Below are 15,856 nucleotides of genomic sequence, written 5' to 3'. Positions count from 1 at the left end.
TCACGAACAAACATACATACATATACTGTCTCTTTCGAAATTATATGTATACCAGAATCTGGCGCATACGCCCCCGGCGCCTTTACCCCCTAAGGCTTTGCCTCCAGTGGCTGCGCCCCGGAGACTTCGCCCCCCGCGCCTGCGCCCCCGGCGGTGCCTACGCCCACGGAGACTTCGCCCCCCGCGCCTGCGCCCCCGGCGGTGCCTGCGCCCTCGGCGCCTTCGCCCCCGGGGACTTCAAATCCTTTGAATCGAAAAAAAAAATCTAATTTGTCGTCAACGAACCAACGAACGAAGATTACATACATACAAAGTCTCTTTCAAAATTATATATTAGATATCATATTTTCCGATCGATGTACATATGTAGCGTCAATTTTTCCCATTATATGTATATAAATATTTCATGTATATAAATTTTACGATTATCTATTTTCGCTTTCAGGTCTGGCCGTGCCGTTCGTTGAGCTGACGGTGGCTCACGCTTCCGTTCTGACCATCCTCGCCATCAGCTTTGAAAGATACTATGCTATTTGCGAACCTCTCAAAGCCGGATACGTCTGTACGAAAACGAGAGCTGCCCTAATATGCTTTTTGGCTTGGTTCGTAGCGGCCGTATTCACCAGGTAACTTTCAAAGCCTTTAAAGATTACTAAAACGCAAACCGACACAACCGACGAAGGTCTATTTATACACGTGCCGGATCGTGATGCATGCAAACATCCACTGGCGCGATTTAAACGGATCTTTCTCGGTCGACTTTCATTACTAATACAAATTTTTACAGTTTCGCTGGCATGGGTGTCGATTTTTTCCATATTTAACATTTTTTAACATTGCTTTATTAACGATAAACTTTGCAGCCTTCAGCTTACGAGACTGCTGTAGGTGCTGCTGTTGCTGCTGCTGTTACTGCTGTCAATTTTTTCAGCTGCTCCTCTATTTTCATATGGTTTCAAGGGAAGTAAAGCTAAGCGATTTGTTTTTCATATGCATTTTTTTCCTCTCACTTTTAATCCACACAGGCACCTACAAAACCAATACTTAATTAATTCTATATAAACTTACAGTGTTCACCGTGAAAATTTTCTATAAAATCTATGGAATTTTATATATTATACATATAAGCTATATTATACATATAAAAATACCCTAAATAAACACGTCAAACAATATCACATGTTGATTTAATGTATTATTTTCCAAATTTAAATCCAATTCTTATTGGAAATTTTATAAAATTCTACTTGTTTTATAGAATATTATACACATTTTTGATAGCAGTATTAAAACTAACAACTTTCTCCTCTTATAATATACCAATAAAAACTGTTAATGAACACTTAAAATTATATGCAGTAAATAAACTGAACTGCACTTTGCTTCATTAAGCAAAAGATTAGTTTATCTCTTTTGATAACGATATAGATTGTTACACAAATAAAGAAACTGAAAGTTTCACTTTTAGCATTTTTATTATTATAGCAAAATCTTGAGATTTTGCTATAATAGTAAAGTAAGATTTTTTTTTGATTTTTAAATACTTTTTATTATTACGAAATTATGATCACAAAATACATCTTATATCTATTTGAATAGCTACTGATGTACTGATCATTTTCTATTTTACAATTTAGTTTAATTTGGTTAGTAATCATAGTATTATATTATTCTAATGTTAATGTACAGCATAATAGGAAAATAGCTCAAAAACCTATTTACAACTCTTATAAATGCTCATAATACATCTAATACATAATATTAATTAAAGACATAAGGCCTTAAGATTCATTTTTAATAATAGTATTAACTGAAATTATTTTATACAAAATCCAAATGAGATATTTCTACGTCTCTTTACAAATGAACAATTCTGCAAAATATTTTCTTTGAATAGACGCATCTGAGCATAAAATTTTCATGCATATTGATAAATGGATGTGTTATTTTTGTAGATTCAGATCCAGCGCACTCCAAACTGTTTCAAAATTTTCATATTCAAATCTAATTATTTTTAAAAAAGCGCATATAAAGTGTGAAAACACGAAAATTTTAATACAAAATATATGTACATATAATGATCGCGCATTTCATTTATAATTTTTTGCAAATCATTAAATCGCCAAAATCAAAAGGGTTCTCCTTATATATATAGTCAAATAGAATGACGCATTATATTTGACTATATGTATATAGTCAATTTTCCATACATAATAAGTACGTATAGAATGTGAATATTTTATTATTTTTTTATTAAATCAAATTCAGCCCTGATAAAATTTGAACAAGCATAAATTCAAATCAACGTACATATGCCAAAAAATCAAAAAATAAATTCGAATACACTTTCGCGTCCATTGAAAGCGAGCACTTGTTTTTTGTGAGTGAGGATAGCCAAGGTGGGAAAAATCGAATTTTCGCCGTGAAAAATTCATTTCCCTCGGGAATGATGTAGGGGCGATGAGTGCATTCGCGATAAGTCCCCTGGTTTTCAGGTTTTCAGCTGAAAAGATCTCGGCACTAAGTCTTTTGTGTGTCGGCGAACAAACGCGGCTACATAAAGGTGGTCGGGACTGAAAATAGACCTCGTCCTCCTTATCCGCGCATGGTATGTGTGTATAAAGATAAATTGGATCTGGAAATTACTTGGCTTATGGAATTAGCCAGATTTGGCGGGAGAATAACGAGCCAAGACACGTCTAGTACACGCACGCCCTCGGGTATTATGCGATAACGTTTAACTGGAACGGTTCTTGCCCCACTTTTTTCCGGCTATACTATAAAAGAATATTTTCATACTCGTTCGAGATTATATAATGATGTCCCGAGTCGTTTTTCGCACTCTATTTATATCACAGACTTTTATTTTGCTCGTATTTCGATCGTAACGTACTGTGGTTTTTAGTAAGGGCTAAACTTGGGTTAAGTTAGGACACAAGACGCGCTTGGAAACACGTCGCGCGTATGGAAACACGACGTGCGCGTAGAGACACGTTTGCATTTGTATGAATTATGTAGAAAATTAAAAAGACTTTGATAGTAGACATATTAAGAAAAAAAGAAATTAAGAAAAATTTAATAATTCGATTCGATGACTTAATACAGATTTGGTCATCCTTGAATAATTGCAAATTTGGATTGGAATTTAATACGTGTAACTATTATTGTATGTACATACAGATAGCAAGCTTATTATATTGTTATAATTTTCACCAAATATTTGTTTTAAAAATATCAATTAATACTACTTATCTTAAAATAAAATTTAAAAAAATTATGAAAACATTACCAAAATGATATTTACAAAAACATTTAACATTTATTTAAAGATAATATTCTTTTTTTTCATATAGGAAAGATTTTTTAACAGAGTGATCGATTAGCGAGCATGTATAGTGCACGGTGCATAGTGTTTATGGGCAGAGTGTTTGGGAGCTAGCATGTAACTGTGTGTGGGGCACTTACCGTTTGGCAGGCCTGAAGGATAAACTTGAAATAAAGGTCGTTTGAACTAATACACGTAAACTGATCCGTAAGTCCAAGATAATAACAAACGATACGATCACTATATATATTATACACATTAAATACCAAGAAGATAAAAAAATAACTCAAAAGGTCAAAATAAAATAATGAAATATTGTTTTAAAAAGAATAACTACTTCCGGTTTACGAATTGTGGACGAAATTTCATCATCTCCAAGTTAGTATAGAAATAAAGTAAAAATACAAATATAAATTTTTAAATTGATACGTTAAGGGTTGTGGAAAAAATCGTATGGTCAAAACATTTTTGACTTTTCTAAGAGGAAAAAATCCCACTTCCGGTTTATTAAATTTTATGTTTTTTTTTAATTTTCATTCAAATTGATACAAGGATTATATATATTTGGATTTTCTCGTAGAGCCCTTCATGTTTAAGATCAAAAAAATAATCGTACAAGAGTAAACCACCACTTTTGGTTGACGGGTGCTCACCAAATTTTATATACTTGGTATTACACTTAAAATTCTAGATAATAAAATTTCAGTTGAATAAACCAAAGGGTGTCTAAGAAAAACCTCGATTCTCTAGAGTAAAAGTACTACTTCCGGCTGTGGTAAAAATTTTTTTATTTATTTATTTAATATACTTGGGGGAGGCGGCAAAGCCGATAGGCCCAAGGGGTTTGAACAAACATATTTTACAAATTATACATATATGCAATAAAAAAATGAGAAAAATTAAAAAAAAATATATATAAACAAAAAAAAAACAGAAATGCGATTATGGGAAAGAAGAATCACAAAAATCCTTTGGTTTTAAAAAAAATATCAAGTTTATTCTTAAAAATATTAATATTATCAGAAGTTACTAAATCATTAGGAAGACTATTCCAAACTGAAACCACTCTGTTAGAAAATAATGAATCTCTGATCAATTTATTAGATTTATCTTTTTGGAGTCTAAGCGAGTGACCTCTGAGGTGAGTGTTTATGTTGAATGAAATAAGATTAGACATATGACAATTATAGTGATTACTAAGAATTTTATAGACTTCGATTAAGTCACCTCTAGTTCTTCTCGTCTCCAATGTAGTGAGATTCATTCTTTTCAATCTTTCATTATAAGAAAGTGATTTGAGTTCAGAAGGAATCTTTGTAATTCTCCTTTGAACCCTTTCAATACATGTAATATCCTTTTTAAAATGAGGAGTCCATATGTTAAAAGCGTATTCTAGTCTAGGTCTGATGAAAGTTTTATATATTTTTGATAAAATAGTTAAATTTAGAAAATTGAATACCCGCTTTATAACATACAAAAATGAGTAAGTTTTGTTGAAAATATGATTTATATGTGCGGGCCATTTTAGGTCGCAAGTGGTGATGATACCTAATTGGTATAATTGGTATTGGACGCAATTGAGGAAAAGGTTATTTATTTTGTAGGAAAGATTAGGGCTATTTTTTCCCAGGTGGAGAACAGAGCATTTCTTAACATTCAAAGTTAGAAGCCAAGTTTTAGACCACGTGACAATTGTGTCCAAATCACTTTGAAGAGAATTATAAGGAAATTATAAGAAAAATATAAGAGTGTGAAATTTATAATTTCTATTACATGTAAAAAATCAGTTTAATATGTTGACCGGTTTGGGAGATAATTGAATTCAAAAACTTAAAAAAAAGAGGACACCTGTAAGGGGCGGTACCATTTCCAGTCAACTTAAAAATTTGAAAAAAATTAACGTCGTGTCGATAAGAATTTCAGTAACCGATACTAAGTTTAAGTTCGATAGGACTAACGGTGTTCAAAAAATCCCCAAAATACACACACACACACACACATTTTTTCTAGATCATGAAAACGTGATCAGTAATCGATTCTGAGTTCGAATCAGTCAAAATCTCGAGTTCGAATTTTCACATGATTACAAAACTTCATCTATTGTTACTACGTATGTACATACATAGATAAAGTATAATATAAAATAAAAATAATAGTCAATATGGTATAATCGATGAAAACGACAACATGTGTTACGAGTGAAGTCGCACAACGTCAACCCGAAATTGTTTCCCAAAGTCGAGTATAGAAGCTTTCAGAGCATATTGCTCGTGTCAAATTCGGGATAAACACACGTGTTGAATACGTGTGTGCGGTGGGGCAAAAACTTTTTAATTTTCACAGGACACGTTACAGCTGTGTTTTGACTCACTCTCCCCGTCTTTCGGTCAAAAACACTGTAAAACTCGCCAATGTATTGTCGGTTCGGTCCCGGCGAAAGTTTTTCAATAAACAAAACCAACACACCCGCAATATGACCCAGTTTCACTTTCTTCTCATCTCGCCTTATCTCGTGGACGACATTCGACCCCCTAAAAACGGTTCCGTGCACTTTTTTCCCATTTCGAGACTTCGCACTAATGCCTATGTATGAAGATTCACAGATTTCCACATTTACTTTGACGCGGTCGGGGAAAAATATTCTTACAAAAATTCTCATTTACAGTAAACAAGAAAAATTTTTCGTGTCAAAACTTTTCGTACGCTATTTTCAAACATATCATATATTATATATACGGGTCTTAAAGACTCTCGATCATCTATTTTAAGACTTTGTAGGGTGTCGTCTAATGTTCACTGGGCTTCAAACGATCTAATTATAGATAAAACTCGAGTTAGTCGACTGCTCATATAGAGAATCTTCAGGCTCAAATTAATTATTTAATCGTCACGTTTTTGTCATACAATATTTAATAGCCGTCATTTCCGTTTTAAATTTTGAACCTAATTGACTAGACTTCTTTGTAGAACAATACGGCATTTTTTAATTAATTCATTAATAATAATAAAAAAGATCCTTTGAAGCTGAATCGCTTAAAAATACATATGTATGAATGAAATAAATTATATAATTTAAAATGTATTAACAGCCAGCAACGTGGCTCGGTGGTTGCGTTGATATTAAGCACCGAAAAGTTGTTGAGTTCGATCCCGTGAGCTGACCTCGATTGAAAAGAATTTATTCCGAGTATAATCTGAAATGCTGCTGGTCAGACTTGGATATTTTTGACTCCAAGTTGATCGTTTCCTATCAGAGTTTGTCAATTTATCTGATTTCATTGTTGAATCGGTTTCTCCATCAAATTTTCAAACCAATACTACCCACTATGTCACCACTATTTGAAAATGATTTCAAAAATTTATTATTTATAGCATACATATATGTCTCGCTAATTCTTATATATAATATTTGTATTATGCGTATATGTATGTCTGGTCACAGTGACGCGTTAGAGTATTCTTTTATGTTACTGTGCCAAAAATATGTAAATAAATATATATATATATATATATATATATATATATATATATATATATATATATATATATATATATATATATATATATATATATATATATATATATTCATTTATTCTATTTATTTATTTATATTATTGAAATACGAATAAAGGTCTATTCAACCTATCCAACATTGCATGGCAACAGCACTACACGGAAAAGACTACTTCTATTCATACTATACAGCAGCGCATGTTTTGGCACGTTCAGACTTATTTTGGCCGAGTGTAAGGCAAAATCGCCTTATATATACATTACAAATCGCAACGATATGGCACAATATTGCTTATATCGTATCACCGAGTCAATATTGTTACAATATAATGTTTCCAAAAATATTCATATGCACATGAGCACTTTCGTTAGAACGCGTGCACTCGCTACTATGACGTGAATATTTCCACAGTGGCCAAAGAAAAAATGGTTTTGCTTGATACGTTACGGTGACATGTACTGCCGTAAAGTATGAATAGATTTTGCCAGGTACTGCTGTTACGTCTACGCTACGTTAGACATGAATGTGTCCATATCAAATGAACCAGAAATATTTTTAGTACTGCCGGTGCGTGCTGTGTTAATATGAACAAACATTTATACGCTAATCATTGAGCTATGTTTCTGATTATTATATACTCAAACTATCAGTTTATTTCTGACAAATACTACTCATTAAAATACCATGTACATACATTATAAGACAACATACTAATAAAATTCGATTTAAAATTAAGGCAACTGTACAATATTTATCAGTGCTCGAACATACTATGACCAAATAAACTACAGCCTTAATCCAACAATGTATTTAACGAGATAATCATATTTCCTGTAGGATATAAGACACGACTAATACAAAATCAATGAAGACATACTGTGATCAGTTCTTTACTCTCATACTAACACGAAACTACAAACGAATCACATTCAATTTATCAAAAGTATATGTATTTACTATAAACAGAATTCAATACTTATATTATTGAGAAATAAATTATTTATTTTAAGCTGTCGATTTTTGAGTCGAAAAAGAGTGCTTTCACGCTTGGCAAAACAGTGTAAAAGTTCGCGCATAAAATTTACTATTGTTAAAAAGTTCACACTTAAAAGCTTTCCACCATTCGCACGAAAAAACATAAGAAAATGCATTGAAAATTTATCTTTATATTATGTCGCTTTTTTTGCTTCTCTTTAAGAATACGTAACATTTTTAATATAAGCTTAGCCGCCATTCGAAACTAATGTATCATATTTTAGAATTAATATTTTTAATGTTCTATAATTAATATTAAGGTGAAGTCAAGGTAAGGTAAACACGAATTAAACTATCGTTTAATAAGCCTACATTTTTTTATCTTAGAAAAATATTGATTTGAAAACAAAAATATTCGGCAAAAAATATATTGTATTTATTAAATATAAAAATTGAACAAAAATAAAATCACCAGAACTAAAAAATAAAACACTTATAATATTATAAATACCCATACAGGGTTTTTATTCCAAATCGATCCTTTTTCATTTCAAATTGACCATATTTCAATTTCATTTCATATTGACCCCTTTTCAATATCAATTGAAATGAAAAGGGTTCAATTTGAAATGAAAAAGGTTTTATTTGATATGAAAAAAGGTCAATTTGAAATGAAAAAAGGTCAATTTGAAATGAAAAAGGGTGAATTTGGAATGAAAAACCTATATCGCCAATCTCGCAACAACAAAAACATTTTTATTTTTTGAAGTTTTATGAAAAAAAAAACTATATTAGACAATATACATCATCATCATCATCATCATTTACAGCCATTCGCCATCCACTGCTGGATGAAGGCCTCTCCAACACGCTTCCACTCGTCTCTGTTTTGCGCAACACTCATCCATCTCATTCCGCACATTTTCCTAATTTCGTTCACCCATCTTCCTTGCGGTCTTCCTTTTACTCTTTTGCCTTCTCTCGGGTACCATTCAAGCACTTCTTTTGTCCACCTTTCGTCCATCCTCCTAGCTACGTGACCCGCCCATTGCCATTTCAATCTCTTCACTCTATCCACTATGTCCACTACCCTTGTCATATTTCTCACCCACGTGTTCCGCTTCCTGTCTTTCCTCGTTATGCCAAGCATACAGCGTTCCATACTTCTTTGAGTGCATTGGATTTTATTTTGCATCTTGGCGTTCAGTGTCCAAGTTTCACATCCATACGTCATCACTGGCAAAACGCATTGATCAAAGATCCTTTTCTTCAGGCAGAGTGGCATTTTTGATTTAAAAACAGCATTCATCCGTCCAAATGCACTCCACCCTAATTTCATACGTCTCTTTATCTCTTCATTTTTACTACCAGACATGTCAATTATTTGACCTAAATATAAATAATTATTTACTACTTCTACTGGTTTATCATCTAAGGGGATGCTATCAGGCATGCAATAACTATTGAACATTAGTTTAGTCTTATCTACGTTAATTTTTAATCCTACTTTTCTACTTTCCCTGTCCAGCTGTGTTAGTCTGATAAGTAGGTCAGCTGAATCACGAGCTACTAAAACTATATCGTCTGCGAACCGAAGGTGACTCAAAAAGCGACCATTGATGCTTACTCCGGCTGTATCCCAATCCAATTTCCTGAAAACTCCCTCAAGCACCGCATTGAATAACTTGGGCGAGATTGTATCTCCTTGTCTTACTCCTTTTCCTATGCTAAATCTATCTGTACCTGAAAAAATTTTAACCGAAGCTGTGGCATTCTTATATATTGCAGCTAACAGTCCCACATAGGTTTCCGGCACTCCCTGTGTTTTTAGAGCGTTAAGTACTGCATTATGACTAACTGTATCGAAGGCTTTCTCATAATCGACGAAACCTAGGCACAATGGCCGTTGATATTCGTTGGCGCGCTCGATTAGTTCGCCAACTACTTGGAGGTGGTCCATTGTGCTGAAATTTGCCCTAAACCCTGCCTGCTCTACAGGTTGGTTCTCGTCGAGGATATTCTTCAGCCTTTCTGTAATAACCTTCGTGAAGAGCTTGTAGACCGCTGAAAGTAGACTAATGGGTCGGTAGTTCTTGATATCGCTTTTGTCGCCTTTTTTGTGTATTAAAATGATAGTTGCGTTATTCCATCCTTCTGGTATAGCTTGGTTCTGGATGCATTTGCTGAAAAGCCTAGCTAAGATATTAATTAGGGGGGGGCCGCCACATTTTAGTAAGTCAATGGGAATATTATCTTCCCCTGGGGATTTACCGTTCTTTGCAGTTTTTAGCGCGGCCTCTACTTCGCTAGGCAATACTGCAGGAACCCTTTGGCCGTGTGTCGATTCCAGAGCGGTGAATTGGCCGTTGTCGTTCTCGTATAGTTTTGCATAGAACGTGTAAACTCTGTCTATGATTTCTTCTCTATTCCTAATTATTACTCCGCTCTCTGATCTGATTGCGATCATTTGGTTTTTGCCTAAGAAAAGATCCTGTTTGCACTTTTTCAGGCTACGGTTATTCTTAATGGTATTTTCTATTAGCTTGCTGTTAAAATCCCTGACATCCCTGACTATTCTCTTTTTAATTTCCTTATTTACTAGATTGTATTCTTGCTTATTATTATCCCTATCTAAATTCCTTTTATGCTTAATTAGGTTTTTTGTTTCCGCTGAAATTTTGCTTAATTTAATCTGTTTCCTGAATCCACCTAATTTCTTACCTGTTGAGGTTAGAACCGAACTAATTACAGTGTTCAATTCCTCGATGTCTGCTTCTGGGTTTAATTTCCCGTATCGATTTCCATATACATATGTAAATAGAAGTGTAATTTTTTTTAATTACACTTTTACATACAGATATGTTAATACTATAAATTTATCAGTTTTGAATTTTGAGACCTAAAACAACGTCGCGAATCAAAAAAAAATGTACAAAGACATCTATGGTCAAATTTGTAAATTTGCAAACACAATTCAGCGAAATTCGATATTGCTGAAAATTGGAGATTTGCGAGAAAATGGATAAGGTTGCCAATTTGTTGGAACCATTTCAATGAAAAATCAGATAAATTGGTAAACTCTGATAGGAAACGATCAACCTGGAGTCACAAATCCAAAGTCTGGACAGCAAAAACCAGTGGGATTTGAACCAGTGACCACTTTGTCCAAAGCATTATATACTAACCACTACTATATTCTGCTGGTTAAATACCGAGCGAAGCCGGGTAAAACCACTAGTATTATATACTTCAAGGTTAATTTAAAATACTGACCAAATAAATGCTTGATATACTTATTTGCTTGAATAGATAGAATTGAATGATTTAAAAAAGTATATAATATGTTTTCAAATCAACAACTTTGTTCAAAGCATTATATACCAACCACTAGTTTACATATTCTGCTGGTTAATATTATTTTAAAAAGTTATAAATATGTTTACAAATTTAACCAAATCTTAAACTTAACACCATAATCGCGATGTTTGTGTTAATAATTTAGGTTTTTTAAATAGTATTCAATCAAAATTTAAATAAAAAAGTGCATAAAGCTAAATTATTACAATTAAATACATAGATAAAAAGATGCATCTCCGATCTTACCACTTTCACCAAATATAAAAATTATTATTGCTCAAAGGCCACAAATTTATTCACATTCGCGAACTAACCAAGCGATCGAACACATACAAAATTAACCAATAATCATACTAACGAAATCAGCAATGATAAAACGTTACAGCTACGCTTTAACGAGCTTACACAGCAATTAAGCTTTCGAATATTGTTTAACTTGCGAAATTTTCGCTTCCGTTAACACTCTGCATGCCATTAATCGAAATAATCTAACCCATAATAAACAAAAACAAACAAACAAAAATGTGAATAAAACAACGGATCGGTTTTCTTTTCCATTTTTTCTGATTTCAGTCCCATATTAGCCGTGGCCGACTATCGCGAGGATTACCCAGACGGGAGCAAAATACCCGCGTGTTTAACCCAAGCCACCAACTTCTGGCCTGCCCTGTACTTTCTGATGACCATTTCGCTGTTCTTCTTGATCCCGTTCCTCATCCTGCTCGTCTTGTACACCATAATAGCCAAGAACCTCATTTCGACAGCCTCCAAAGTCGTCATGAACAAACACGTGGATGGGTACAACTTCAGAGCCAGGCGACAAGTCGTGATGATGCTCGGAACAGTCATCTTGAGCTTCTTTATATGCCTAATGCCTTTCAAATTCTTGACCCTTTGGATCATCATAGTTCCGGACGAGACCGTAAACAAGCTAGGTGTTGAAAAATACTACAACATCCTATACTTCAGCAGAACAATGCTGTATTTGAACTCGGCTGTAAATCCTATCTTGTATAATTTAATGTCGTCCAAATTCAGGGATGGATTCTTATTGGTGTGTCGACTTAAGAAGAAGCATGATTTGAAGAATTATAAAAGAGGATGTCGGAATAGGGCTGGAACGTTTCATACGAGCTCCACAACTTGTACTAGCAGTTCTGTGTCCCGTAGAAGCAACAGTTTGAAGCATGCCATTTTCAAGCGGGCAAGTTTCGACTCTTCTATAGAGAGTGGTCGTTCGCCCGTTTTCAAGAAGTCAATTTTAGAAGCAAATGATGATAAGAGGAGTAGATTTAATCGCAGTATTAGCGTCCTGCCGAATATAATGCTGTTGAAGAATTGCGATAGTGGTGATAAGACGGTTCAATCATCAGCGCAAGGAGATGCTTCTGTGAAGATTGTCGAAGAAGACGAGACTAGGTGTGATATTTCAGAAGAAGATGCGAACAAACCTAATCCAGCTCATGCCAGAAGTGATTTTCAAAACAATAGGACGGTTCGAAGACCGGAGAGAGTTCCGTTTTTGAACAAGCAGAGGTCTCTGGACTCGGCAGGATTCGCAAGCAACTATTCTCTGAGGAAACACGTGATATTGAGGAGTGTTAAGAGTAAAAGTGTGGACCATTCTGAAGACAGTTTGTCTAAATCCAAAGAAAGCTTCGTTTGATGATACGTCAGTCTGAAACTCGTGGGTAGACCATAGACATTTTGGAGTCTGTAGATAAATGGAATGCAAACCTATATTATTTCAAATTAACATACATACTTAAGAATCCTCAATTCTGTACATGAAAACTTTTCCGTATTTTATCACTAATATTCTCGATTAGGTTTTGTGGATGAGGTTTTGACAGCAAAAGATCTGAAAGGCTCAGTTGGTGAAAATTAGTTCATAAATGATAACGATCCTGAAAGTGCAGGATAGGATCTCCTGGAAAAGACGTATAGAATGGTTATGACCCCGACCTGAATAAAATTAGATGAAGGTAAAGTGTAGTGAAGGATTTTAACAAAAAAAAAAAAGTATGCTATCAAATTAATTGAAAATAAAGATTTTCTCAGAAAATATGAAGAATTCATGTATATGTTCATTAAAATAAGAAAATGTATGCAAACAACTGCCATTTTTAATATGAAAACATATAAAAAAGATAATTGAGATTCGATTCTTCCGATTCTGAAATGATTCTGTGGACTAAATATTTTATTAAAAATACCCCATGACTATCTAAAACTCTTGAAAATATTATTTAAATGCTTAGAAGAAGTTGAAACAATATACATAAATATAATAAATACGAAAATTTTGAGTCTGTTTATAAATTATCTTATTTTCTCAATTCATCTTGCATAATAATAATAATTAATTGAAGCTTTAATAATTAAACTTATTAACTTTCTTAAGTCAACGTGAGAATGAACGAACCATGAAAAAACGTATAAAATTATATTGTTATGTGACCTCTAGTGATTATTACAAATATATTAGAAAGACTTTACAATGTGAGCTTTAAAATATTGTATTCAATGATTTAAAAAAGCAAGTACGTGTACTTATTATTAGTATTATTAGCTATTATGTATAGTATAATATGAATGAGTAAAAATATTCCAAATTGTTTAATTTGCGCTTTGAATATTAAAATGAATTGATGCTTGTATTGGTATTTAAACAAAAAATACAAGCCTAAATAAATTCATAAATATATATATATATATATATATATATATATATATATATATATATATATATATATATATATATATATATATAAATATATATAGATATGTATGTCAATTAGACGAAATTTTAAATTATTATTATCATATACATAGAATAGATAATTTTTCAATGCATTTATTTATATCTATACCAAAGACTTGTTGTATTATTTTTATCTCTAAATAAAAATTCCAATTATTAACTCCGATTCAGATTAATTTAAACCCCATATTTAACACTCGCTGAATCTAATCAGACTTAATCGAACATTTACTACTTCCGTTGTATAGCTTTTTCGCAACCTATTTAGCACTAAATCACACGAGATAATTCGTGTATACGATTGACATTTATGTACAGTCATAAATGTCCATTTTCATTATGTAAGATTTTACCGTCGTAATGGCGTGACAGCGTTGTCACAATTTCGCGTGCAAAATGTGTATGTAATTCATTATAGCAAAGCTTACATAAAAAAAATTACACAATTGGAATTAATAACGTGTAAATAAATACCTCACAAACAGTATAAGGTTACTTGGACGAATCGAAATTGCAATTATTCTGTTTTTTTTCCTCTTAATTGATTCTGAACACATGTAAGATGTCTGAAAGCATGCCTTGGAGCAACGTTGGCCTAAAATGAAGCTTGAATAGAATCGTGTTTCTCTGGTCAATAAATTTAGTAATATAATATCAAAGAGTAACCAAATATCAAGCCTTTCCTTTTCTCCTCCTTAAAATGGACTTTGTATAATAGTATTTTATAAACGTAGGATGCTGAGTACGTCGAAGAGTAGCTGTGATTGTCTTCATATGTATGTATTTAATTTTACGTCATTATCAAAATAACAGTATTACTAAATTTAAATTAATTGTAATGCCTCATATAGTACATATCTATACTAATTTTTAATAACACGAGCACTATACTAATATGTATAGTTAAAATTTTTCTTTCAGATTGCCGACACTGAAGATGAGATCACATACGAGGCCGATCACAATTTGCATAATTTGATCAAGTTTATTTTTTCATATCTAGATTTTGCGAGATTACGAACTTCATAAAAAGTTCATTGTCAGTGCAAAAACTTTTATGTATCTTAAATATTCAAATTTCGATATAAAATTTTCTTGAACATATAAGAGCTTTGTCGTACCGAAAATATGTACTAAGCTCAGTTAAAAATTTATACATATTATTGTGAATTTGCACTGACAATGGAGACGAGCATTTTTTTTTTTGTTCATTTGTGATTATATTTTTTCATTTAATATTATAATATTAAGCTCATCTTGGAGTGGTCAAATGATATACATACACACATGTACTCAAATTCAATTTTAATAAACGTCTTTTTTAGAATTTTTTAATATCCTGAGATAAAATCAACTCTCAAGCTCCTAAACGAATAGAAATTTGTGGATTATAAATTACAAATTTGAGAAAAATTTATTTAAAACTATTTTTTACCTCTTTTTTATACTTCACTAACGATTACAATTAAGGAAAAAATATGCCTCTTATCCGATCGTTTTCATACTTTGCCATATTGCTCATTTTGGTCATCAATATAAGTAAATGTATCTTCCGCCATTACGATGGAGAAAAAATATCGTTTAAGACGCGTTTTACATTTGAATTTCTGAAAAGTGCCTGACGTTTATCCAGTTTTTAGTTTTAAACATAGATGGCGGTAGTAAAATAAAATTATTGGTATTTTTATTCAAAATAATAATTTTTACATCTTATTAAACCAAATTTGGGTATACTTTTATACACAAAATGTTTTAAATATAATTTTTTTAATAATAAAATAAACTCGGAGATCATATGTACATTAAAGAAGTCCTCATTTTATTACTGAATAATTGTGAATTTTTCCAATAAATATTGTTTTCTCTTATTTCATTTAGTAATGAGATTAAGAATTTAAAAACAATATATATCAACTATAAA

General features: G+C 32.4%; 1 protein-coding gene across 1 annotated transcript in view; it reads left to right on the top strand.

Annotated features, from left to right (window-relative positions):
- LOC143915313 (thyrotropin-releasing hormone receptor-like) overlaps positions 1-13,178 on the top strand; it is a 205,703-nt gene extending 192,525 nt beyond the window's left edge. The window contains exons 3-4 of the mRNA XM_077435886.1: positions 446-626; positions 11,745-13,178. Of these exons, the coding sequence (XP_077292012.1) occupies positions 446-626; positions 11,745-12,837 (1,274 nt within the window). The 3' untranslated portion in view covers positions 12,838-13,178. The remainder of the gene's footprint in view (positions 1-445; positions 627-11,744) is intronic.
- The last annotated feature ends 2,678 nt before the right edge of the window (positions 13,179-15,856 follow it).

Source organism: Arctopsyche grandis, chromosome 8 (assembly GCF_051622035.1).
Source record: "Arctopsyche grandis isolate Sample6627 chromosome 8, ASM5162203v2, whole genome shotgun sequence".
Classification (NCBI taxonomy): domain Eukaryota; kingdom Metazoa; phylum Arthropoda; class Insecta; order Trichoptera; family Hydropsychidae; genus Arctopsyche; species Arctopsyche grandis.
This window is presented reverse-complemented; position numbering and strand designations above follow the sequence as displayed.